General features: G+C 51.1%; 1 protein-coding gene across 1 annotated transcript; it reads right to left on the bottom strand.

Annotated features, from left to right (window-relative positions):
* Positions 1–975: 975 nt before the first annotated feature.
* On the bottom strand, positions 976–25,858 carry ARR3 (arrestin 3). The gene is made up of 14 exons (XM_066639918.1): positions 25,823–25,858; positions 23,560–23,590; positions 19,160–19,220; positions 12,576–12,620; positions 11,720–11,919; positions 9,776–9,835; positions 9,400–9,467; positions 5,947–6,082; positions 5,488–5,572; positions 5,219–5,291; positions 3,499–3,636; positions 3,321–3,404; positions 2,676–2,699; positions 976–1,036 (listed from the first exon to the last, which is right to left on the bottom strand). The coding sequence occupies exons 1-14, from the start codon at positions 25,837–25,839 to the stop codon at positions 976–978; spliced, it is 1,083 nt and encodes a 360-aa protein (XP_066496015.1). The 5' UTR covers positions 25,840–25,858.
* Positions 25,859–27,681: the final 1,823 nt, after the last annotated feature.

The following is a 27,681-nucleotide window of genomic DNA, read 5'->3' as shown; positions in this document are numbered from 1 at the left end:
AAGGGCATGTTGAGGAGAACCCACAGTCTCCAACACAAGACCTTGTGTCTCCATTCTCCAAATGACAGGGGATGTGCCCAAGTGGGCCATCCCTTGGTGCTGGAGCTCCACAGAAGAGGTCACACAGCACCCACAGCTGGGCAGCAGCCACTTTCAGAGCCCCAGGAGGCAGGGCACTGGGAGTCCTCCTGGTACCAAGGACCTGCATGGGGAGGAGCCTGCCATGGCACTGGCTGCACACCTAGGTCATCATCAGGTTGGACCCAAAATTCATGCCATTTCAGAGTCAGCAAAGGGCTGACATATTCATCCCTCAAAACTGGTCTTGTTCTCCACAAACCCTCACCCAGCTTGGCATTCCACAGGCACACACCAGGATAGAAGCCAAGAGCCACCATGCACTGATTGGCCTGGGACAGCCATTTAAGACAGTTTTTTCTTTACCTTGCCGATGCTGTAGGTGATCAAGGCATTCCAGGGAGAAAGGAGGAGGAGGAAAGAGACGTAAGCTGGTTAACCATGTCAAGTATTACAGTTTCTAATGCACCTATTCTTAATTATTACTACTATCAAAAGTATTTATACACTGCTTTTCAACTAAAAGTTCAAAAGTGTTTTACAGAGAAAATCAACTATTGACTCCCAGAAGGGTTCCCAATCTAAAAAGATGCAAAAGGACACCAGCAGACAGCCACAAGAAGAAACACTGCTGGGGTGAGGGCAGCCTGTTACTCTCTCCCTGCTAGATAAAAGAGGAGCACCCACTTGAAAGAGTGCATCTTACCCAGTTAGCAGGAGTAAAAAATTAAACCTGATAAGAACTGATACTACACATGCACCTTGACTTGATTATCATGTGGTATCCAAAAACAGGACAGGAGGGGCAGGTGTAGCACATCTGCTGTGGAGTGGTGGCCGGGGGGGGGGAGGCGGAAGTAAGGAGTCCCAGAAGGGTCTCAAAAAAGCAAACACACTCTACTCACTGTCTGGAGGTTTCGGGTGCATCAGAACAAGAGGCAGCTCCACACCAACGTCACTGAAAGGGAGAGCACACAGTGCTGAGTGGAAACCATCCCGAGGGGAAGCCGGAAGAGCTTTGTGCCAATGAGTGCAGGAGCTCACAGAGCTCATGCAGGACAGTGGCATCTGCTGGGCTATGCAAGCTCAGGACCAGCCACAGTACCCAGGAGCAGTGCTTGCTGGATCAGGCCAAGGCAGTGGGACGGGGTGGCCATGCAGAGGGCTCATCTGCAGCCTCCGACTCAGGAGGGGGGACCAAATCGCGATCACGGCGAACAGCTAGCCCTGCGCAGGTGTCTCGTCCCCTTTCCCTGCCACCTCCATGACTGGCCATTGCCACTTCTTGGGACATCAAGGTCCTCCGTTAATTATGATTATTAACAGTATTCCTATACCGCTTTTCCACAAATATAGTTCACAAAGCGGTTTGTGAGTGGGGCACATTTCGCTGTGTGGCCCTGAGGTCTTGTGTGCAGGAAAGCTCTAGCACTCACTCATGTGTCCAGCACTCGCCACTCACCACTTCAGGGTGAAAAAGGGTTCCCCCAAACCCCTTTTCCTCTATGTGTCCAATTCCTTGTTTTCTTTCACTGCCACCAGCTTGGCTCCACCCACTGATTAGGCACATTATTGACTTTGGTAGATTTTTTGGTTACCTGAGATTTTTTTTAAAATTCTGTTTAACAAATTATATCACTTGGGCAGCCCCATCCTATCTTGCACTGAACAGGCAGGCTGGCGAGTCTGCACTGTATCCAGAGCAAGTTTGTGGCTGTCCAAGGCTTGACCCTTGAACCTCTTCCCTTTACCCCAGGGAGAGCTGCAGCAGCTCCAATGGGTATACTCAGATCTGCACCACCTAAATCGGTGGCGCGAATCCAAGCAACCCGGGACTGCCCCAGGCCACCCGGGAACGGGGCTAGGATTTGGCATAAGTGCCGGATCCTGGCCCCACCTCCCACTCCCTGTCTGCCACGGGAACTCCTGCCACCTGCCCTCCCCCACCCCAAAACACCTCCCTCCTGCCTCCTCCCCACACACCCCAGACCCCTGCACAGGCCAAGCTCAGTCGCAGCAACTCCCCCATCCCTGGGCCCACGTCAGCACAAGTCCGTGTGCCGGCCTATCTCCCCTTATGTCAGCACGAAAGTGCTTTATGGCACTTTCAAGATGGTGATGGGCTGGTGTGAGGGACTTGCATCAGCCCACCTGCCACTCAGGATTGCATCCCAAGTTGCTTTTTCTCAGTCTCTTAAATTGTTTGTTTTTGGCAATGCTGGATTTCTCCCTGCTCACCCTGCTGGACTCCTCAGAGGTAGTTGTCCACATCACTTCAGGTGCCCACACATGATTGCCCAAACTCTGGCAACAGTGAGATCATTGTGCTCAGATTCTTTGCACACCGACTAAAAAAACCCAAGTGCAGCAGCCTTTCCACACAGGAACACACCCACAGTCACACAACACCCACAGAGCCTTTCCTCTGCTGCACCTTTCATGTGAACAACACTTGTGAAATCCAACACAGACAGATGGAGTAAGCGAGGCACACAAAGGCACTGGGACTCTTGCCGTCTTTTAAGCACTGGGATTTTCACCACTGCACAATAACAGAGACGCCTCACAGTGTGCACGCCACACAACTCGCTCCTTACCTCGATGTGAGATCTCCCAGTATGCTGTGGAGAGAAAAACACTTAATAGCAGGTGATAGCACAAAGACGGAAACATCCTGTTCGGGGACACAAGAAATTGCCCCTGGACTCCCCACCTGGGTAGGCAGGCTCTAGGCATCCATTTCAATGGGCAGCGATGACTGCTGCAAGCCAGGAGGGTTTGCTTGGGTTTGTCTGGTCTCCAGCAGGCCAGCCCATGGACTCCCGAGTCCATGCACAGTCCAAAAGCTCTGGAGAGATGCGGGCTGAATGGGACAGGGGGCTCGGGTCTCTTCCAGCCCACACAAACCCTGACCGATTAGGGCGACCTTCAGAGGATACATCTGATTGCAGGCATGTAACACCTAACAGTATCTGACGATCAAAACCTTGCCTTGCTCCTGGTAAGAAGCCTCTTTGCAACTTGGCACACCAAGCAGAATGAGTGAATCGGGTGTTCGCACCAGAGAAGCCGCGGCCTCTGCTGTCTTGCGCGACACCCAGGCTGCACCGTGCCAAGCTGAGCCAAGCGCTTTTTCCCACTTTGTTCCAACAGAACAGAACGTTTCCCAGCCCCAGAATCCAGAAGACGTTCTGATCTCACCCATGAGATCGTTCTCTGTGAATGTTTAGAAACATGCTTACCCTCCTCTGGACACCATCAGGTTGACTTTCACTTTGTAGGAGACCAGGATCCCAAGCACTTCCTTGTCCATTCCAGGTCTCAGCCTAGGAGTAAAAACACGGAGCACTGAGGGAAGGGTGCAGGTGGAAGGGGGGAGCGACGGGCCACAAGCAGGGGGGAGGGAGGTGCTCCTCTTACATGGTGGTGGAGGCCAGATTGGTGTCCTCGTGCTTGAGCTTGCCGTCCAGCGCCAGGCCTCGTTTCTCACGGTTGTTGCACAAAGTGGGGGTCACGCTGTAGCTTTTGGAGAAGGTGGAGTTGGCCGCCACGTTCTCCCTACAAGGGATGAAGCACAAGAAAGCAGAGGTACCTTTGGTGAAAGCTCTGCCTTACAAGCCCGTCACCAGACCACAGTGATCTGTCATTATTTTTATGATGTTTACCCCACTTGTCATCCCTTAGGGCAGGGGTCAGCCATCTACGGCCCACAGACTGGATCCAACCTGCCACCCAAAGTGATCCTGCCTGTGTGGAGCTCAGCTTGGGAGGTGAAGCCTCCCACCCAATTCACCCTGCACTTGATGGGAAACAGCAGAGCCGTCCACTCAGGCTCGCACAGTCTGAACATATCCCAAGAAGAAAAGACAAAGAAGAGGAAGCAAACCTGCCCTCCACCTCCGCAAGTCCAGGCAGGAGGCTCCGCCTTTCTCCATTCATCACATGACGAACTGGGCAGGCAAGAGACTTCCTTTCCCAAGCTGAGCTCCCCACAGCTGCTCCTTCCCAAAAGCTCGGCAACCCATAAATTTGGCAATGACATGATGATGTCTCTTTCCTTGAAAAACCCAATGGCAGAAGAACTCCAGAGGGCATAAGCAGCAAAACACCCGAGAGCAGAAACAGATGACCAAACCGGGGGGGGGGGGGAGGCGAAAGCCTGGCCAGGAGGGAGGGAAACAGAGGCCTGCAGGCAGGTCACGTCCCAAAAGGCCCTCTCTCTACCCACCAGGCATCAGGAGAGCCTCCCTCCTTGGCCCCAACATGTGGTGGGGGGAGACATTCAGGCGTCTCAGCCCCAAGTCCTTGGGGGCTTTAAAAGCACCTTTAAGAGCACTGGAGGCTACGGCCATTGCAGCAGCAGAGCTGAGACCAAACCACACCTTGCCCCTGTCAGAACCTGGACACCTGCAGTTTGCAGCCCCTGAGGTTTCTGAAGGGGCTTTGGGGTAATCGAGGCTCGTTCAACACCAACATGCTTCACCCACACGGCAGCAACAAGACACCTGAACGCAGTTCGTCATGGATTTCTCCAGAGCAGCTGATGGTTTGCATTCTGCGCTCACACTCTTGACATGTGCCAACTATATTTTCCAAACAAAAGATGATGGGCTGATGATTCTCAGCATTAAACTTTTGCGGGTTTCTGGGGGGTTGTTGGGTGGCAAAACCACCAGGCAATTGCATGTAGACAAGAACCGTCTACAAAGGCATCCCTAATGTAGACAGCAAAGAAAATGTGCCTGGCTGACCCGACTGAAGCTGCCCCCAAAACTCCTGGACTCTCCTGGAACTGAGCAACTGCCCAGTGTCCAGCTCTGCCTCTCCCCCACTTACTTCTGGAACAGTCCTGCAGGGAGGAACCAGGTGGGCATTTGAGACTTCTGTGCCACAGCACTGCCTTGGCTTTTAAGTCACCCAGTCCAAGGGCAAAGGGTTTGCAGTGCCCCAGAAGGATGCGAAGACTATTCTAGGCAGAGCGGACCAGAGCCCAGCAGCCGCCTGGGACCAAAGTTCTGCTGCCTGGTGCTCCCACAGTGCGCTTGTGCTCCACCTGCCTCCAAGGCAGCCAGAACGGGAATGCAACCCTCCCCCTCACCTCCCTCTCCTGCCCCAGCCCAGCCCAGCCACTCCCACTCACTCCATCTCCTCTGAGCAGACAATCTTGGTGTACTTGTCCAGCGAATAGAGAACTACATCTGTGATTTGCTCAACTGGAGAGAGAGAGAGAGAGAAAAGCAGCCATTACACGAGCGACTAGAGGATGACACAACTCTTCTGGAGGTGGAAGTGCTGTGACTTGATAGCACACTCCGCAACTAGTTTTCCCCAGTACTAGACATCTCTCTTTGCCCTAAAACACTGCAAGAACGCAAGGGTCACCGCAGAGCCAGCGGAAAGGAGACTCACCTGCCACTTTGATTTTCTTCACAATCTTGGAGGTGTCATTCTTAATGTTGACATTCACTCCAATTGGGTCTCCGTGGTAGTAAACCTGAAACCACAGAAGTCTGTTACCCAAAGCTCCCTCTTTTCTTGCAGTATCACAATTCAGGCATCACAAGATGATCAGCAGCCAAAGAGACAGTGAAGGAGGTGGGAGACTCAGAGGCTCTGCAGCCTGGGGGCAACAGCATGTCTGTCAAGCCTGCGGAATTCACAGCCAGGGCACCTGCAGCTTCCGGGCCCTGGGGTCAAAGACCCATCGCTCACACCACAGGCCACAAAGCAAGTGGCTGGCACAGGAGTTTTGGTTTCACAGCTGCTGCTCCCATCCACAGCCAAAGAAGGGGCCACAGGAGAGCAGGGGAACAAGGCAAAAGCAACAGGGGACAGATGGCTCTGGAAAATGCTGCACATGGCACAGACCTCCTTATCCAGCGAAGCCTCCAGATGCAGGGGCTTATCAGACAGCATGAATTGCTTGGTGGTTTCAGACTTGGGTGCTGGGCCTGTGCTGAGGGGTGCAAATTGGACCTTTCGGATCACCAGCCTCACTGAGTTCCTGCAAGTGGAAGACACAGTTGAGCATGTTCTCAAAAAGCATCTCCAAACACATAGATGAACAGGACTTGCTGAGGGAGAGTCAGCATGGCTTCTGTAAGGGTAATCTTGCCTCACAAACCTCTTAGAATTCTTTGAAAAGGTCAACAGCCATGTGGATGCGGGAGAACCCGTGGACATTATATATCTGGACTTTCAGAAGGCGTTTGACACGGTCCCTCACCAAAGGCTACTGAAAAAACTCCACAGTCAGGGAATTAGAGGACAGGTCCTCTCGTGGATTGAGAACTGGTTGGAGGCCAGGAAGCAGAGAGTGGGTGTCAATGGGCAATTTTCACAATGGAGAGAGGTGAAAAGCAGTGTGCCCCAAGGATCTGTCCTGGGACCGGTGCTTTTCAACCTCTTCATAAATGACCTGGAGACAGGGGTGAGCAGTGAGGTGGCTAAGTTTGCAGACGACACCAAACTTTTCCGAGTGGTGAAGACCAGAAGTGATTGTGAGGAACTCCAGAAGGATCTCACCAAACTGGCAGAATGGGCAGATGCGTTTCAATATAAGTAAGTGTAAAGTCATGCACATTGGGGCAAAAAATCAAAACTTCACATATAGGCTCATGGGTTCTGAGCTGTCTGTGACAGATCAGGAGAGAGATCTTGGGGTGGTGGTGGACAGGTCGATGAAAGTGTCGACCCAATGTGCGGCGGCAGTAAAGAAGGCCAATTCTATGCTTGGAATCGTTAGAAAAGGTATTGAGAACAGAACGGCTAATATTATAATGCTGTTGTACAAATCGTGGTAAGGCCACACCTGTGTTCAGTTCTGGTTGCCGCATCTCAAAAAAGACATAGTGGAAATGGAAAAGGTGCAAAAGAGAGCGACTAAGATGATTACTGAGCTGGGGCACCTTCCTTATGAGGAAAGGTTATGGCGTTTGGGCCTCTTCAGCCTAGAAAAGAGGTGCCTGAGGGGGGACATGATTGAGACATACAAAATTATGCATGGGAAGGATAAAGTGGATAGAGGGATGCTCTTTACACTCTCACATAACACCGGAACCAGGGGACATCCACTGAAATTGAGTGTTGGGAGAGTTAGAACAGACAAGAGAAAATATTTCTTTACTCAGCGTGTTGTTGTTCTGTGGAACTCCTTGCCACAGGATGTGGTGACAACATCTGACCTGGATGCCTATAAAAGGGGATTGGACAAGTTTCTGGAGGAAAAATCCATTATGGGGTACAAGCCATGATGTGTATGCGCAACCTCCTGATTTTAGAAATGGGTTATGTCAGAATGCCAGATGCAAGGGAGGGCACCAGGATGAGGTCTCTTGTTATCTGGTGTGCTCCCTGGAGCATTTGGTGGGCCGCTGTGAGACACAGGAAGCTGTACTAGATGGGCCTATGGCCTGATCCAGTGGGGCTGCTCTTATGTTCTTAAAGCCAGAACAGCTGCCAGGTGTAATAAAGTAGACTGGAGGAGGGGGGAGCCAATATGGGACACCCTGCACCACATGCCTGTCTACTGTCCCCACCCCGGCCCACAGCCTCCACCCCAGCACCACCACCAGCAGAGCAACGTCCACCACCTTTGCACCCACCAGGCAAGTTGCCATGCTTGTCACAAACACCCACTACTTGGAGCCCCCTCCCCCCCCCCACTGGCACACAGTATCCTTGGCACACAGGGCCACCATCCAAGAACTGGGTCCCTTCTGAAGAAAAATCCTCTTCCTCAGACCTATGTCCTCCTTCCCCAAGACTCTCCTTCTCTGGAGCGGCAGTGGACCTCCCATTCTGGGAGTGGAAGCCCTCTAGCACATCCCCGAAGACCTCCTCCACAGACCTCCCCACTTCTCTAGGTCAGCCACTTGCTCCCTGAGAGCCAGGAAGTCATGCCACCCAGGACTCACTGCCCACAACTTCTGCCTAGCAGGCAGGCGGCCATACGCAGGGTGGGCGCTCAGTACAACACACACCCCTGCTGGAGTCCTGCCCTCAAGACTTGTTCAGCTTGCTTCGTTTTTCTCTGGGGGCTCTTCAGGTTTCTTTACTCGGAATCTAAATCTTCCTTTGTGTTTTTGTTCTGTAATTAGGGAGCTGGGTTCTTAGGAGGGGTGAGGATTATTAGTGCCCGAGCCTTCTTGCCAGAGGGGCCATATTAATGTGCACAGATTCTGGCACCACCCTTCTTTGCACCAGGAGGCCTCATCCCTGGGGCTCTCTGACGCACATAGTGCAGCCTCCCTCACAAGTCTGCTCCAAGTCTCTAGGAAGCTTCCTCTACCTCTCCCTGTGGCCAAACAGAGAAGGAGGGGCCTGTGTAATGGAAGGGGCTGCAACTGAATGTAGATGGGGGTCAGCCCCGGGAAGGGCAATTTCCTCAGGACAGTGGGCAATGGGAACTACTAAGGCAGTATCAGTCCCCAGGGCGTGAATGGTCAGGCCTGGTTGGCTTGATTAGCCTACCTGTAATGTCTCGCTTTCCCTGACCCGGCACTCTGATTTTCTGATTTTTCTGATTTTTTAGCTTGCCTACAACTTTGAGTCTGGGCCAGGCTGAGCTGGGAGTCAAGGCTGGGTCCTCACTCACATTTCTCTGCTGACTGGTCTTCGCACCCTGGCTCTTTCCCATCCTCTCAAGTTTTACTGCAACCTAGTTGAGCCCAAACTGTCAAAGCAGAGCTGAACAGCTCCAAGTTCCTTCAGAAACACTCCCCACTACCCCGGATTCCGCTCCCTTGCTGTGGTCTCGCTCACCCTTCCATTTCAGGGAACAGCTTAGATAAACTAATGTCAGTTAGTCGGGTGCTTTCTCTCTGCTCGCAGAGATATTCCATTGGCCCGTTCCCCTAAAGGCGTTGGCACCGGCTTCCCTCGTGCCAACCAGGCTGGCTCCCTCACAAGGCAGCCCTTGGAAGTGACAGGAATGTTGGGTAAGGAAAACCTGACAGCATCAATTACTGATGACTTCTGTCTCACTTCATAGTGGTTGGGTGCTACTGTCACCTCACATTTTGCCTGGACTGGGCTCAGTATACGTCTATGGCAGCTTTTTAAGCTGGACGACTGCCTTTCCCACATCCCCATTCATGGCTTTGCAAAGAACTGAAAAGAGGGCTCTGCTTTTTCCTTATTAAGAACATTTATATGCTGCTTGCAGAATGTAAATATTCTTAACGACAGTAACAGTCAGAGGCTGAAACAACACACAAGTGTCACCATTGGCTCAAGAGGAACCAAACTGCATGCACTTTCCTATGGAAGGAAGCAAGAAAATGAACACAACCGACACTGCACAAGCCGCTCAGAGTTTACCTCTTGTGAATTTTCTCCTCCAGGTTTTCAGCACAAAATCCTTTGACTTCAAAGTCCACACCGCAAGACTGAGGAAGACACACAAGGGCAAGGGTTACAAAGGCCTGGGACAACTGTCCTTGACAATCACCGGCAGGAAGGATTTGCAAGTAGTTACACCCTAAAGCTTGAAGGAGTCACCCACATCCATGCCAAAGAACAAAAGCTGCAGGACAGGCAGGGTGTCTGCTCCGATCTCCTGCCTGAGGCCGTGGGGCACTTTCAGGATGGTTCACAGAATGCCAGAGTGGCTGCTGGAAAAGAGTTCCCCCCACTGCTGCCTCTAAGCCACGCAGCTGCACACCTCAGAGCTCAGCTACCCAGAAGCGGTGCTTACCTTCCCAACGTCATCGGACCCAGGCTGGAGAGTGACAGAACAGGGCAGGTTGGTTGCCATCTAGGAACACGAGGGAAAAGAGAAGAGAACTTCAGCAGGACTTTTACTTATCCAAGAAGACAGAAGAACGAATGAGGAGGCATCTCGGTTCGTTCACTGATGGTGAGCAGCATCAGGGCTCGGTCACGTCAGGCCTGGTTGGGCCTCGTGCTCCAGTCCTGAGCCCAGAACTCCTCGGCACCACAAGCAATAGCGGCATGGGGGAGCATCACCTCTCTCTACCAAGGAGGTGGCTCCAGGCCATGTGGGACTCTTGTGGGCCCCAGGCTCTTTTGCCTTCATGCTCCCCCACCATAACAACAGCAACATTAAAATTCTCTGCATGACTTTAAATACTTCAACTTTTTTTTTCTCTTTCAGGCAAAATTTAATACATTTTTTTTTCCTAAAGTGAGAAAAAAAATCAAAACATTATCTTTGAGTCTAGAAGTCATTTTTTCCTTTCTGGTTTTAAAAGAAATTAAAACTCTTCCATAAGCTCCTAAAGTAGCAGTTTTCAAACTCTCTCGGAGAGTCTGAATCTCTCTAAGACCTTGTGGGGGGGGAGGCAGCAGGGGCAGGGGAAGGCAGTGATCGCGCTCCACTTCTGGTTCTGCAGGGGCGGGGTGCGATCGCTCCACATTCACTTCCAAAGCTTCGGGGAGTCCTGCAGATGGTCATGCAGGGCTCCCCGCACCCCTGGAAGGCTGCAGGAGGCTCTGGTAAGTACAGCCAAGCCCCTGCAGCCCCCTGAGTGACACAATCCTAGGGATGGCATCACTGCCTCCTCCCTGCCTCCTTGCTGTCCCCACCTCTGAGGCCAGGACCCTCAGACTGGGGCATCACTGGGGAATTGTGGGCACTGCTGGGCCTGCTGGATAAACCGGTCCAGGGTGGCTCCCTAGAGGCTCTTGCATCTTTGCCTCTGGCCTCCACAGGCAAAAGGGGAGGGCAGGAGGAGGAGGAGGAGCTGCTGCTCATCCATTCTCAGGCACCCCCTGCCAACATGCAGTGCAGGGGCCCCCCAGTGGCCTCAGGAGGGGAAAGGAAAAACCACGAGGACGGACTGCATGGCTGAGCCCCTCCTTCAGTCCACTGGCTCCAAAACCACCCACTGACCCCTTTCCACAGTGACCTGGCCCACAGGATGAGCTCTTGGCCATTCTCATTTAGGAACATAGCTGGTCTGCAGGATCAGACCCAGAGGTCACTAGTCTTGGGTCCCCCCACCAGCCAGTTAGGGCTAGTGAGTTTTGTTCAAGCTCTGGGGTTGTCAACGAGTTAAGGCTTCCTGTTTGAAGCAGAGTCTCTGGTGGTTTAAATTTTTACTTGAAAATAAACCCTGTGCCTGAAAACCCTCCATAGCAGCAGCTGCCCTTGAGGGAGGAGGCCACATCCATCCTTGTATGCGAACAGCCTTTAGGCCCATCTTCACCATGCACTCCTGGGCTGGGTGACCTTCCACAAGTCACACCCTCCTCTGTAATGTAGAGAGTAGAATACTACACCAGACAGTGCAGGTGACGTGGTCTTGAGAGTCTGCACAAATGCCAAGTCCCAGGACTGCCCCAGCAGGCTCGGGGTTTAGCACTCCTGTGTCTCTTCTTCTGCACTTGGAAGATTTGTAGAGCTTCAAACACCTGCAGGGTTTGAAGTTGGAACTGGGATTCAGATATTGTAGCTTCTGCTCTCACTAAGATTACCAATTATTTGGCCCAGTTCCTTTTAACATTGGCCTGTTAACAGAGATTTAGCAGATAAAGCTCTTTCTAACATGTTCAGGTCAACAGACATGCGATCAGTACTCCTGGGGGGCCTTTTAAACAAAAAAAAATCCCCAGAACTTCCAGATTTGGGGAACTCTTGGGAAAAGACGGAAGAGAAACTCCACGTGGTGCTGAGTACCTCGAAGGTGAAGGGGTAGGCGTGTTCTCCCAACTTTTTCATCAGTTTCTCTTGCAAAGGAGTGAGTGACTTGGGCGTCTGGTCTGGCACAGGAGGGAAAATCTGCGTGGTGAGGACGTAGATGTCCTTTCGAAAGGTCAGCCCAATGACATCCAAGTCGTCTCGGCCGTAGCGAAAGGCGCATGTGAGCGTCACGTACACTGTTGCCAAGGATTGAGGAAAGGAAAGGCCAGTAAGAGGGTGAAGGGTGGGGACCGCGGGGGGCATATTGGGAAACAGTTTGGTGACGAGAGAAGGTTGAGGAAGGAAGGCGCGAGGAAGAATGATGGTGTTTCGTTTGTTCAGAATTAGCAGTGTCTCCATGCAGGTAGCAAATTAATTATTTTGCAACGGGAGAGATTTTAGGGTGAGGGCAGCACAGAGGTGAAGGGCTGACCTGTGGACTGGATTATCAGTCCTTTAAACCTCAGCACCTCCCTGAACCGGCAGGGGGAGCCTCAGATATCAAGCTTGTTTCCCCCCACCTGGAACAAAGGGCAATCTCATAAGCCTGACTTCCTGGACTGTCATGGTTGGTTACCGAGATCATGTACATGAAAGACTGACGCTCGCACAAGCGGTGCTTTCAATAAGACTCCTGTTGTTACATTCCAGCTCGGACATAAGCTCCGTGCCTGCTGACAGTGCTAGAGATGGGGGGATAGAAGGAATGATGGCTTGGGGTTTCCTTCATTGGTTGGGTACAGCAGAGTGAGATTAAACTCAACTGTTCACAGACTACAACTTTCCCCAAATGGTCCTACTTTTGTAAAAGCACCACAAAGATATATGTGTTTGGGACAACTGAGGCAATTACCTTTCCTGTCCTTCAGGTACTCCGGATCGAGCAAGGCAATCCCAACTGTAGATTAACAGAGAAGAGAGTGTATAAAGGTCAGGTTGAAGGTCAGTGAGCTGCCAAGAGGTTGGCCTCCTGAGCAGCTGTGAAGCGCATCGCACACGCTTGCACATGAGCACACTCGCTTAGGCTTGTTTTGAGGATAAAATGAGAATGTGGGCCCAAACCTTTCCAACTTTCCAGCACCAGTGCAGCTGCAATGCAGCCCTGAGGTAAGGAAAGAAATGTCTCCATGACTTGAGGAGGCCTCTGTGATGACCCCCACACCACAGGGCACACTGCACGCCCCATTGGCATGGCTGCACCGGCACTGGAAAATTGGATAGGATTGGGCAGCTTACACTCCTCAGAGCAGACTTGTCACAGATGGCCATCGAGGCAGCTACCTCAGGAAGCACCTGCAGGGAGCGTGGGCTACCCACCTCCACTCCACTCACCACCAGTGCCCTCCCCACTCCCCAGACTGGAAAAGGAAGGGCAGAATGAGAGAGTGCTGCTCTTCCAGCCCACGATTCTCGTCGCCTCCACACTTTTTCCTCCCATCCATTCCCCTCCCTTTACCAATCCAAAGTGAGACAAGCAGAAGCCATCACCGCCACAGGAAGCAGGGAAGTGGTCCTGGGCCTTTTTTAGGCAAGAAGACTGCAAAAGACTTCAGGTGAGAAGCCGTTTCTCTCATCACCCAGCTGCAACCAGCAAGGCAGAAGTTCTGGACACACCGTCATTCAGAAGACTGACATGCTGTGGAAAATTCACACACCCCTTTCACCAAAGACTGGCCCTAGACATCACTCACAGGAGAGCACATCCCAGGAGAACACGACCAGAAATGCATTAATGGTAAGTGGAATTTAACCAGCACCGTCAGCACTCAAAGGAGCTGCTCTTCCAACAGGCGCGCTTCCTCCCCCCCCCCCCCCCCGATGTTCATCTCTTGAGGAACTCATCGTCTGGATAAAATGTTTCTTGTCGTGCAAAAGGGTTGGTTTTGTTTGGTCAGTCTGCTACAAGTGTTCACGTGGCAGCACACTAAAATGGCGCGCGTGCGCGTACACACACACACACACACACACTGCATCCCGAAATGCGGCCCACTCTTCCACCTCATAAGAACATAAGAGCAGCCCCACTGGATCAAGCCATAGGCCCATCTAGTCCAGCTTCCTGTATCTCACAGTGGACCACCAAATGCCCCAGGGAGCACACCAGATAACAAGAGACCTGCATCCTGGTGCCCTCCCTTGCATCTGGCATAGCCCATTTCTAAAATCAGGAGGTTGCACATACACACCATGGCTTGTAACCCACAATGGATTTTTCCTCCAGAAACGTATCCAATCCCCTTTTAAAGGCATCCAGGCCAGATGCCATCACCACATCCTGTGGCAAGGAGTTCCACAGATCAACCACACGCTGAGTAAAGAAATATTTTCTTTTGTCTGTCCTAACTCTCCCAACACTCAATTTTAGTGGATGTCCCCTGGTTCCAGGGATCTCTCTATCCACTCTGTCCATCCCCTGCATGATTTTGTATGTCTCAATCATGTCCCCCCTCAGGCGCCTCTTTTCTAGGCTGAAGAGGCCCAAACGCCATAGGCTTTCCTCGTAAGGAAGGTGCCCCAGCCCAGAAATCATCTCAGTCGCTCTCTTTTGCACCTTTTCCATTTCCACTATGTCTTTTTTGAGATGCGGCAACCAGAACTGGACACAATACTCCAGGTGTGGCCTTACCATCGATTTGTACAATGGCATTATAATATTAGCCGTTTTGTTCTCAGTACCTTTTCTAATGATTCCAAGCATAGAATTGGCCTTCTTAACTGCCACCGCACATTGGGTCAACACTTTCATTGACCTGTCCACCACCACCCCAAGATCTGATCTGTCACAGACAGCTCAGAACCCATCAGCCTATATGTAAAGTTTTGATTTTTTGCCCCAATGTGCATGACCTTACACTTACTGACATTGAAGCGCATCTGCCATTTTGCTGCCCATTCTGCCAGTTTGGTGAGATCCTTCTGGAGCTCCTCACAATCACTTCTGGTCTTCACCACTCGGAAAAGTTTGGTGTCGTCTGCAAACTTAGCCACCTCACTGCTCACCCCTGTCTCCAGGTCATTTATGAAGAGGTTGAAAAGCACCGGTCCCAGGACAGATCCTTGGGGCACACCGCTTTTCACCTCTCTCCATTGTGAAAATTGCCCATTGACACCCACTCTCTGTTTCCTGGTCTTCAACCAGTTCCCAATCCATGAGAGGACCTGTCCTCTAATTCTCTGACTGTGGAGTTTTTTTAGTAGCCTTTGGTGAGGGAGCGTGTCGAAAGCCTTCTGAAAGTTCAGATATATAATGTCTATGGGTTCTCCCGCATCCACATGCCTGTTGACCTTTCCAAAGAATTCTATAAAGTTTGTGAGGCAAGACTTACCCTTACAGAAGCCAGGCTGATTCTCCCTCAGCAAGGCCTGTTCTTCTATGTGTTTTGAGATTTTATCTTGATGAGGCATTCCACCATCTTACCCGGTATAGATGTTAGGCTGACCGGCCTATAGTTTCCCGGGTCCCCCCTCTTTCCCTTTTTAAAAATCGGTGTGACATTTGCTATCCTCCAAACTTCTGGCACCGTGGCCATTTTGAGGGACAAGTTGCATATTTTAGTCAAGAGATCAGCAACTTCATACTTCAATTCCTTAATAACTCTTGGGTGGATGCTATCAGGGCCTGGTGACTTATTGATCTTTAATTTATCAATTAGGTCTGAAACAACTTCTCTTTTAACCTCTATCTGACTTAACTCCTCGGTCAGTATGGGCCGTTCAGGCAGCGGTATCTGCCCGAGGTCTACTGCCGTGAAGACAGATGCAAAGAACTCATTTAATTTCTCTGCCATCTCTAAGTCTCCTTTTATCTCCCCTTTCCCTCCCTCACCATCCAGAGGGCCAACCGCTTCTCTGGCGGGTTTCCTGCTTCTAACATATTTGAAGAAGCTTTTATTATTCCCCTTAATGCTGCTGGCCATGTCTTCCTCATAGTCTCGCTTGGCCTCCCATATCACCTTCTTACATTTCTTTTGCCACAGTTTATGTTCCTTTTTATTCTCCTCATTAGGGCAAGACTTCCATTTATGGAAGGAAGCTTCCTTGCCCTTCACAGCCTCTCTAACTTGGCTAGTTAGCCATGCGGGCACCCTCCTGGATTTAGTGGAGCCCTTCTTTCTTTGTGGTATACACATCTGCTGAGCCTCTATTACTGTGGTTTTATGCAGCTTCCATGCACTCTGGAGAGACTGGACTCTTTTTACCTTCCCTTTCAACCTCCTTCTAACTAGCCTCCTCATTTGAGGCAAGTCCATGACTCCATGACTAGCTGCTCTAAGGCACAGTCATTTAGCATGTCAAGGAATCAGGTCTCCTTTTCGTGACCAGAACACAAACTGACACCTAGTCAATATGAGGATAATTGAAGTCCCCCATGATTACAACCCTGTCCCTCCTTGTCACCTCCCTGATCTGTTTCCTCATTTCAAGGTCCCCGTCCGATTTCTGGTCTGGAGGATGATAGTATGCCCCAGTATTACATCGCTCCTCAGGCCTGGTAATTTAAACCACAGAGATTCTATGGTGGAGTCGGACCCACCTTCAATCTCTACTTTGCTGGATTCTATCCCTTCCTTAATATAAACAGCCACCCCACCTCCAACATGCCACTCCCTGTCCCTCCTGTAGCCCGGGATTGTGGTATCCCACTGATTCTCCGCATTCCACCAGGTTTCCGTTATGCCCACTATGTCAATGTTTTCCCTTGTCACCAGACATTCCAGTTCTCCCATCTTTGCTCGGAGACTTCAGGCATTCGCATAAAAGCATTTGTACACGGAATGCCCCAGGATGGGCTGCTTATTCGCTCCTTTGTCCCCGAATCCTCTCATTGTGCCAAACGGTCTATCACATCCCATCACGCTACCTTTCCCAATTTCTTCTCCTACTCTGCCTTTGTCTTGTTGTTATCTAACCTCCCCATCCTCGTCCCATAGGGATGAGGAGTCCTGAACCGGATGCCCCTCGGCTCCTGTCGGCCTTCCCCCAGGGATCAGTTTAAAAGCTGCTCTGCCACCTTTTTAATGTTATGCGCCAGCAGTCTGGTTCCATTCTGGTTCAAGTGAAACCCGTCCCTCTTGTACAGGCCCTGCTTGTCCCAAAACATTCCCTAGTGCATAACGAACCTACACCACTGTCTCATCCATGCATTGAGACCCCTGATCTCCGCCTGCCTAGCTGGCCCTGCATGTGGAATAAGTAGCACTTCAGAGAATGCTACCTTTGAGGTCCTGGCTTTCAGCTTCCTACCTAATAGCCTAAATTTGGCCTCCAGGACCTCCTGGCTACACTTGCCCACGTTGTTGGTGCCGACATGCACAACTGCTACCTCCTCCCCAGCACTGTCTACCAGCCTGTCTAGATGAGAAGTGATGTCCGCAACCTTCGCACCAGGCAGGCGAGTCACCATGAGGTCCTCACATCCGTCGCAAACCCCCCTCTCTATGTTTCTAATAATTGAATCCCCCACTACAAGAAGCCCCCGACCCCCCTCCCGCCGAGGAGTATCCTGAGTGCATTCAGAAATGGGCCCGTCCCCTGGAGAAGGGGTCCCCCCTAGGGGATTGTTTCCCTCCTCTCCAGGATGATGTCCTCCAGCCCCGAGACTTCCCACCCAGGCAGCTGAGGAGCTGCATGCCTGAGGTTGGGACGAAGCCTGATCGTCCCCGAAAGTCTCCCCTCGGTCCTTCTCTGCCTGCCTCTGCTTCTCCAGGAAGGCCACCAAGGCTTCAAGGGAGCGGATGCGTTCCCTGAGACCCTGGACCATGTCCTTGCACCGAGGACACACCCATGACTTATGCCCCAGAAGCATATAGTCATACATGTTACACTCAATGCAAAATACTGGATAGCCCCCGCCCTGCTGCTGGCTGTCTGACTACATAGCTTTTTTTTTGTTTTTTATTTAGGGGTACTTAAAAAACCCTACACTGGTTTGCTGCCCTCTTCACAAGGGAAGAGAAGGGCGGTGTCTGGGGCCCTGGCTTCCTCACCCTGCTGCTGAACTTGCCCAGATGCTAAACTCGCGGTGCCTTACCTGGCACTTTGTTCCCAGAGGCACTGGATGTCCCAGAGGCCACGCACACTTCTGCAGAGAGGCTCACGCGGTGGCAGGCACTAGCTTTATAACCCTAGCTAGCTCCTCCTTCCTCCCTCCTTGCTGATTGAAAGGGGGGCTGGTCTTCCCAGGTGAGATTACAAAAACTCAGGAAGACAAAAGGCTGTTGATGGGCTTAATGCCCTGCAGGCCCCTGAATGGGTTGCTTGGATTAGCCTAATGGGGCTCTTATCACCTCCTAAAGGTCAATGAATATGCTAAAATTGCCCTGTCTGGTTGGAAACTGGACCTTCCTAGGTTCTTACCCTCCTAGTTCAGCTCTCTTAGGCTAGACTGTTTTTTAACCTCAAGCTAGTTTTTATTTGAGTTTATTTATTTATTGCTCTCACCTAGATCCTGTGTCCCAATTTACTGAACTGTTTGGATTATGTTCTAACTTAGATTAAGTTTAACTTGGGTTAAGTATAGGATTAACTTAAAACAAAGTGGAAAAACTTGCTGTCCACTTTATCATCCTCTGTTTTATTTATTTGTCCAAGTGCCTGACCTTTGGGCTCTTACTCTCGAGTAGGACTCTGCTCCTGCTCAGAGTAGATCTCTGTACGCTCCTACGTATTTAATTTTTATTGCCCTCACCTAGCTCCTGTGCCCCACCTCGCTGGACCTTAGATTCCTTCCCTTAGGTTAGATTAGGTGCTAACTTAGGTAAAGCTAAATTTCAAAGTTGATTTAAGGTTAGAAGACAAGAAGTTAGAAACACAAAGAGTTAGAAAGAGTACACTTACTCATCCTCCTCCTCTCCTTCTCCAAAACTCAGAGGTCCACTTGCCTTCTCCTCGCCCAGATGCTAAACTCGTGGTGCCTTACCTGGCACTTTTTCAAGATTATGCACCCTCTTCTGTTGCGCATATAAACCAGGTCCAAGAATGCACTGACCCAGTGAAGACTGCACATGGAGGCCCCTACACAAGTAAGGTCTTCTGCTTACTTGGTTCATGACTGAGACCTAGAGCAGGGGGGTCAAACTCGTTTTATACAGCAGGCCGAAGAGCATTCTCAGTGCCTGCTAAAAGCCGGAAGTGACAGCCAGAAATAAGCACTTCTTCACTTAGGAACTCATTTGCTACAAGTGACAAAAGAGAAAAACCTTGACCATATTTTGAGGATATGGGAGAGCCCAATTATCACGCGGGCTGCCCTTTCAGCAGTGCCCCTTCTGTCGAGGCATCACTTTGCAGCTCAGCAGCTGATGGTGGTGCTGGGAGAGCCCATTCACCACACAGCCTTCATGTTTGACACTCCTGACCTAGACTGTTAGTCTGCTTGATGGCACAGAAGCTGAAGAATCCATTTGGGATGTTGAGGACAGAATGAGAATGACTCACCTACAGGCTCCACAAATTCCACGTGATCCACAAAATCTCGTTTCCCCAGGTAGATTGTTAGCTGCGGGGACACACACACAACACAGTAGTTACTCAACAGGCTGCTTGCACATTTATTCTACTGTGTCTCCAGGACATGTCCATGCCCAGGAGTGGCACAGGAGAGTGGCCTGCTCAGGCACTGAGTCAAGGCCCACAGACGTGCCACCTGGCCAGGCTCAGTCCCTGTTGTGGAAGCGGCAGGACCCAACATGTCATCAGGGTTCAGTGCAGGGCTCGGCCACAGGGTGTTAAAGGGGGTGATTTTCAGGCACACATTCACAGGGGGAACCTGTTTTGTGCACCAGGACTCTATGAGTGGCCCACGGCACAGCAGATTGGTGGAGAAGGTGCAACAGGCACACTTTTATTGTGGGTTTTACACTATTTTTTTTTTTTTTAAATTTACAAATGCAGGGAAGAGAAATCCAAACTAAGAGTGCTATAGTTTAAACCCTTTCTGCAGTTCACACATGTTGGGCTCCAAGATGCTCTGTACTAGGGAAAGAGAGAGCAAGGGAAGGCAAAGGGGTGTGTGATGATGGTGCAAGAAAGGGGGGGAAGAATACAGGCAAATTAGAAGGGCGACCGAGGCAGAACTGGGGCTGAATAACTGGGGGAGGAGAGCAGTGGAGAACAGGAAAGGAAGCGGGAGAGATCTCCAAGCTCTGGCCCAAGAGACAAGTCAGCTGAAGTTGGCTCTCTATGGCCTGAACCAAAGGCCCCTTGGTGGGCTGGGAAGTCACTGCTTCATTCAGCCACTTGCTGGCATGGCAGCCACTCAGAGGGAGCCTGCCACAGACAGCACAGCTGTGTGAGGAGCTGCAGGGAGGGGGAGTTTGGCAGACTATGAAAAACAGATCAGGAGTGCTGGCCCACAAACACACGGAAAGATGGCCACAGGGTGTCCACATTGAATACACCCCCCAGGCAAGGAAAGAGGGAGGCGAGCTCTGCAGATCAAAGATGAATCTGCACCAAGGATGGAGTCTGCTTCTCATTCATGTGTGCTGCATTGCATGGGTCAAGACCACCTCCACCCCCCAAAGTTCTGGGCTGAAAGCAGGGCACAAGAGACCTTGTAGAAGGGCTCCAAAGTGAGCCTGGCACCTGGCTGTGCAAGGGGGGGAAGCGGAGCAGGCAGGCCGGGGCTGCTTTCCCGGGAGGGGGGGTGGCTCTCCACAAGGGCTGGCTGCCCTGTCTGCCCTGGCCAGCAACTTTAGGTGGAACTCAAGGAGGGACGTGGGGACGAAGGTTGGAAAAGAAATGGGAGAGGGCCTGGCATTGTGCTTCTTGGAGGCGACTGAACAGGGTGTCAACAAACAACTGGACCGACCACACAGAGCAAGAGGACACGTGGGACATGGGCACCAGCCAGTGGTGGGATTCAGCAGGTTCTCACCTATTCTATAGAACCCCTACCTAATCCAGCTGTTGGTTCTAAGAACCGTTTGCTGGCCAGGGAGCTCACGCCTTGAAATGTCAGGGCTAACCCTCCTGGGGGCAGCAGCCGTGTGGGGCCAACCCGTCCCGGGGGGAAAGGGGGTCGGTCCCAGCAGGTGCCGAGGCTGCTGGGACTGAAGGGGCCAACTGGAGTCTCCTGCGACGTGGCTGCTGCTCACCAGCCCTTGCAAGCTCGCTTTTGCAGCTCCTGCGAAAGGGTGCAAATGGCCGGCGTGCCCGCAGATGCAGCCTGCTGACGAGGGCGAGAGAAGCAGCCCAGCTGCCCTCCCCATGCCTCCCCTCCCCGGCCGAGCTGGCTGACTGGCGAGTAGACTGCTCCTGAGCCTTGAGGCTCCTTGGGCTCAGCTCTCCAGGTGGGTCGGGGGCGCGGGTGGGACGAAGAGGAGGGTGCCGGAGCAGCTCCCGCTCAAAGAGCCCCCTCTGCCCCCGAGGGCGAGCCCCCCCCCGCCGCACGTCCATGGACACACAATGGAACTTACCTCTGGGTAGGCACTGAGCACAATCCTAACCAGGTCTACTCAGAAGTTACTCCTATTTTGTTCAGTGGGGCTTACTCTCAGGAAAGTGATTGCAGCCACTGTCAATCAGAAGGCGAAGGAAGGAAGCATCTCATCCTTGTCACTGAGGCTGCGATCCTGTCCACACCTTCCTGGGAGTAAGCCCCTTTGGCTATAATGACTTACTCCTGAGTAGACATGCATAGGATTGTGCTCAAAGGCTGCAGTCCTAGCCACACTTTCCTGCGAGTAAGCCCCTTTGGCTATAATGAGACTATAATGAGTAGACATGCATAAGCTTGGGCTCTCATGCTTCAGTAAGCTCTGTTGACTATAATGGGACTTACTTCTGAGTAGACAAGCATAGGGATTGTGCCCTTACTTCCCACAAGCACAGGACTGCACCATGGGGTTGGTTTTCATCCTTGGGGTTTGGGAATGCAGTTTTGTGCCTGGGATCTTTTCATTGCAATACAACGTGTTGTTACACAAGGATTGTATAATACACTATCAGACACATAGAGGCGATGCTCCCACAGCTGAAATTCCTCAGGTTAAAAAAAGGCAGGAATGTGGCACAAAACATTACTTCATTAAGGGTACAATCCTATGCATGCCTACTCATTATAGAGTCTCATTATAACCAAAGGGGTTTACTCCCAGGAAAGTGTGGATAGGATTGCAGCCTTTGAGCAGAATCCTATGCATATCTACTCAGAAGTAAATCTCATTATAGCCAATGGGGCTTATTCCCAGGAATGTGGAAGTAGGATTACAGCCTTAGGGCACAATCCTATGCATGTCTACTCAGAAGTAAGTCCTATTGTGCTCAGTGAGGCTTTCTTCTAGCACCTGTGCAGTCACAATGCAGCCCTGAGGTAAGGGAACAAATGTTCCCTGCCCCCCACCACAGGATGCAGTGCATGCGCTATTGGTACAGCTGCACTGGCACTGGAAAATTGGATAGGATTGGGTCCTAAGTCCTCTTAACTGTAACTTTCCAGCACCTAGTCCTGGAGGTCTCCTTGTGACAAGGGAATGTTTGTTCCCTTACCTCGGGACTGCAATGTGGCTGCATTGGCTCTGGAAAGTTGGATAGCCCTTAGGCTGCAATCCTACTCACACCTGGGAAGCAAGCCCAATTGACTATATAATGTGATTTACTCCTGTGTAGGCTTGCATAGGATTGGGCTGCTATTCCCAGGTAAGTGTGCTGAGGATGGTACAGTTAGCATTGCTCCTTCTCTAGCAGAAAAGTTCCTTTAGATTATTCCTAAAAGTGAACCAGATCCTTGAGAGGATTGACTGCTCTGGTAAAAATCACCAAGTTCCCACTGAGAAGGAAGGTGGCCCAGCTCAAAGCCCAGTGCAGCAAGTTGGTTTGTGCAGATGTTAAGGTGCTATGCTGCTGTGGTGTCTCCAGAGGTTGGTAACCTGGAGCCCTGGCAGTTCCCACCTCCTCTTCTTGGTGCCTTCCTGATTTCATTATACAACTGCCTTGAGAATTCAAGAAAAAATGTCCATTTGAAGTGTGCATTTCAGCCGCATGTTTATCCTCCTTGGAAACTAGTGGCCAGAGGCCTGTAAGTATGACTATAGAGGACAGAATTGCAGCCTTGCAATTTGGATTTAGACATTGGGTGCGTGTTAAAGTTACAGTGCAATCCTATGACTGTCTACTCAGAAGTAAGTCCCATTATGTTCAATGGGACTTACTCCCAGGAAAGTGTGTACTGTACAGTATAGGAGTGTAGCCGTAGTCTTTCAACTTCCTTTGCGGCAGACAATTGAAGCTGAGTTGCTCATTAGGACATAGAACCTGTTGTTAATTTATTTGAATCCCACCACTGGCGCCAGCTTTCCATACTTTCTCATCCCATAGACTCCTATGGTATCTTTTGTAGAACCTTCTTTTGTGGAACCTGATGGCTCCTTCCCTGACCTAAATGGGTGCCACTATCTTTTTTTTGTTTTTGCCTTACCAAAAGTGCAACAAAGAACCAGCTTGGGAGGCCGGCTGTCCCACTGGATTTAGCCCAGGAGTTGGTGAGGGCAGTTCAGGTTGGAGACCCAGGTGCTTGACTGCAATCACGGATGGATTGGGCCCTATACTAATCCTGATACCCTTCCCTCGCTGGGAATTGTGGAGACAGGGCTCCATGACTCCTGTGAGGCAGGGGCAGGAGACTCCCGTGGATGAGTGATGCTCAAGGCAGGACCCCAAGGGTTTCTCGTGACACAACCTGTTCTGAACGGCCCCTCTGAAGGGCTGCCTTTGGTCTGCCAGCCAGAGCCTTCTTTGCTATGCACCTCAAGAAAGCCCTGGGGACCAGGTCTAACGTGAGTCCCCCAAGCCCAGTGTGCTTGTGGGGCACCCTCACTTTCAATGGATGTTCTTACCTTCCCGTTGGGGCTGGTCTTCTTGAACACTCTGCGGACAAGACCAGAGGGACAAAATGAGTTGGGGGAACACCAGCCACTCAGACCAACCAGCAAGCATCATGTCATGCATCGGCTTCCCTTGACGTGAGCAGACGGGAAAAGAAGGGCGCCTGCAGGATTGGGACTCTTCTGAGCACAAGTCTCCAGGCTGCCTTCTCTCACCCAGAAACCCAGGCCAGACCTAGAGCCCAAGAGGAGAAGGGTTCGGGCTTCCTTCCCTGACGCTCCCCCTAACAGCAGCCTGTCCAGATACCTTCCATGTTTCTCACACTTTAAGCAGCTAACCACAATTAAAATGCTCTTTAAAATATTAAACAAGCATACATTAGAGTCCAGTCAGTGAGATCGATTCATGTGCCTGGTCAAAGAGGCCTCCAAAGCCAACAATTGGGCCTGACTATAAAAAGACCTTGCTGACCTCAGCCGAGAGAGAGGCACTGGGATTATGTCATTTCTGTGCCAGAGCTGGGCCTCGTTTTCAGATCCAGAAGGCACTCCAAAGTGGCCCACTTAAAATGCTCTCATGAAATTGTTTTCATTCTCAAAGCACAGAGCGGACTGACCCCACCCCCAACTCTCTTTGACTCTTGTGGCTATTCCCACCGTTCCCCGCCTCCCATCCTGCCACCTGCCCAGTCGTCTGGCAAGGTGCACTAGCTGGCAGAGTGCTGTGTCAGCCACTTCCAAACTCCAAAAATAAAACATCCCTGTTTAAGATTAGCTTTAAGGCACATACGAATGCCCTTCTGCACAAAAATGCATGGAAATGGCAAGTCAAGGTATCTTGAACCCCACAGAAACAGTAAACATATTTGTTCTACTTTCTCCTGGGGTGCAATGGCTTACAACTTCGCCTCCAGGCCCCATACTTCCCCTGGCCTCCCAGCCCCACTCCTCTTTTTCTGCATGCAATTTTTCCTCAGGTTAGGTCATTGGGGTAGCCTGAGGAACCAGCCTAACTTCACATATAGGCTGATGGGTTCTGAGCTGTCTGTGACAGATCAGGAGAGAGATCTTGGGGTGGTGGTGGACAGGTCAATGAAAGTGTTGACCCAATGTGCGGCAGCAGTGAAGAAGGCCAATTCTATGCTTGGGATCATTAGAAAAGATGTTGAGAACAAAACGGCTAATATTATAATGCCGTTGTACAAATCGATGGTAAGGCCACACCTGGAGTATTGCGTCCAGTTCTGGTTGCCGCATCTCAAAAAGGATATAGTGGAAATGGAAAAGGTGCAAAAGAGAGCGACTAAGATGATTACTGGGCTGGGGCACCTTTCTTATGAGGAAAGGCTATGGCGTTTGGGCCTCTTCAGCCTAGAAAAGAGGCGCCTGAGGGGGGACATGATTGAGACATACAAAATTATGCATGGGAAGGATAAAGTGGATAGAGAGATGCTCTTCACACTCTCACATAACACCAGAACCAGGGGACATCCGCTAAAATTGAGTGTTGGGAGGATTAGGGCAGACAAAAGAAAATATTTCTTTACTCAGTGTGTGGTTGGTCTGTGGGACTCTTTGCTGCAGGGTGTGGTGATGGCATCTGGCCTGGACGCCTTTAAAAGGGGATTGGATAAGTTTCTGGAGGAAAAATCCATTGTGGGTTACAAGCCATGGTGTGTATGCGCAACCTCCTGATTTTAGAAATGGGCTATGCCAGATGCAAGGGAGGGCATCAGGATGCAGGTCTCTTGTTATCTGGTGTGCTCCCTGGGGCATGTGGTGGAGCCACTGTGAGATACAGGAAGCTGGACTAGATGGGCCTATGGCCTGATCCAGTGGGGCTGTTCTTATGTTCTTATGTTCTTAATTTAGAAGGATCTCGAGCTGGAAAAGAGTTATTTCTGAAATCCTCTAACTGAATTGACAAAGCCCATCAAAGATTTGAAGGATTTCAGCTGGTGGAAGGGAGGGGACCTGACTCTGTCTTGCATTTCTTTGTCCCACACATCTCACAGGAGAGAAGGCAGTTTTGCCTCCCTGTGACATCACTGTTATCAGAGACTTTTACTGTATTATATTTATAAAATACTTGCCACTTCCATGGCCAGGAAAAAAAATGCTGAAAATGCACTTGGACTGGTCATACATTATGTGCACCACAGGAAACCAGGGCTTGTGAGAAAGTGCAGCAGTTGCTGTCCACCCTAAAGCCAGAAACATCTGGTGCCTTTAACCCCTTTTTACATGCAGGAGGGAAACAAAGAGCTGGACCTACTTGGATCCATCGGCCATCTTCAGTCAGTACAGCGGCAGTTCTGCAGAAGAAGGAAAGATAAAAACGATGGGTTAATGTGACATGGACAAAGAGGGAAGGGCAGGCATTCAGCTTTCCAGCACTCCAAGTTCTACAGCTATGTGGCCTCACTCTGGTAGCCTCCTCCTCTGCCCACCCATCCTGGCACTTGTTCAGCCTTCTCCTCCACTGGCAGTCAGAAAAAGGACATAACAAGAGCTCTGCTGGATCAGGCCAAGGGTCTACCTAATCCAGCTTCCCGCATCTACTCACAGTGACCCACCAGACGCCTCGGGAAGCACACGAGGCAACAAGAGATCTGCATCCTGTTGCCACTCCTCTGCATCCGCCGTTCAGAGAAAGCCTGCTTCCGAAATCGGAGGTTGCCTACAGGCATCACGACTTGTACTGTGATGGTCCTTTCCTTTTGGAGGCATCTAGACCAGGTACCGTCCCAAGACAGCATCACCACACTTGGTGCCAGATGATGCCAGCCAGGCACACCAGCTAGCTTCCCAGCATGGCTGCTCTTGTTCTCCGCTTATCAAAAATGGGCTTCCAAAGAGTGACGGTTCTAGGCAACGTGAGCATAGTGCGTCTGCTCAGCAGCAGCCTGGAGGCTCATTCCACTCCCAGCTGCACAAAGATGACTGTCACTGGCACAAGAATACAATGTTTGACAAGCAGGACTATGAGACGTTGGTTCCTCAGCCTTCCCTGCTCCTTTGCCTTTACAGCAAAGGAGGACAAAGGCCACCCACCTCCAGCCAACCCAGCAGTAAGCAGGCTGTCTTCTGCCCAGGAGCATGTCATGGTCCAGAGAGTTCAAGCACTCCACCAAGAACAATGTAGATGTTGCTGCCGCCCCCAGGCTGACACACCTGCCTCAGCTGAAGCAAGAGGGACAACAGCACAACGTAAGGGAGGCAAGTCCTGGGTGCTTTGGTAGTGCCAGCACCTCCTCCCCAAAGAGGGCAGGCAGAGGGAGGGATGCGTGGCAACATACATGGCACAGCTTCAAACCACCTGTCCACACAGGACTGGCCGTGTGACAATGCACACTGCAAAAGGCCATGCGGATCAGAGCCCTCTCCCAGCAGCTTCTCTGCATCAGGAGATCTACTGCTGTCCTGCTGCCAGCAGCTCTGCACACATCTGAGCAAGTCTTCTGAGTAGGGTAGTAAGAGGCAGGCAGGCAGGCAAGACACACTGGTTAAAGCGAAGAGAGGTGCAGCTGGGCATCCAAACATAGACAGGGCACTGAAACCCCTGGGCACTGATGCACTCCCAAAGACCCAGAACCAAGTCCACAGGGACACCAACCTAGTTGGGCAGTTTTTGCAATGGAATCACAGGGTGCAAATACACACTATGAAGAATATATATGCTGCTGCTAAGAAGTTCTCTCAAGAGGCACTCCCCACATGTCATCTTAAAGCTAACTCTACCACTGTACCAAGAGGACTTGAGTTGCACACTGTGTGGTTCTGTTTGTGTGTGAGAGACAAACCTTCCCAGTGACAGAGAAGCCTCTTTGAGCCGCTCAGCTTTCTCATGGAAACCACACCTCTCTAGCTGACGAAGGGATGGGCTGCCATCACGTGTGCAGGAATGTGACAAGCGCTGGTGCTCACTTGAGCACATGCTCAATGAAAGATAAGCTGCCTCTTGAACTGGGAAGGCCTCACTCGCCAAGAATGAGAGGACATCACTGGCTTTGGGAAACATAAACAGGACAACATCAAGTCAAGCCTGAACCTGCATGTTGCACGAAGACTTCTGGGACTTCGAAACCAACCTGCGCCACTGGTCCTGAAGCAGGAGCTATCGTGACCCACCCT

The sequence above is a fragment of the Tiliqua scincoides genome, chromosome 12, assembly GCF_035046505.1.
Source record: "Tiliqua scincoides isolate rTilSci1 chromosome 12, rTilSci1.hap2, whole genome shotgun sequence".
In the NCBI taxonomy this organism is placed as follows: domain Eukaryota; kingdom Metazoa; phylum Chordata; class Lepidosauria; order Squamata; family Scincidae; genus Tiliqua; species Tiliqua scincoides.
Note: the sequence above shows the minus strand (reverse complement) of the source record. Positions and strands in the feature narration are given on the sequence as shown.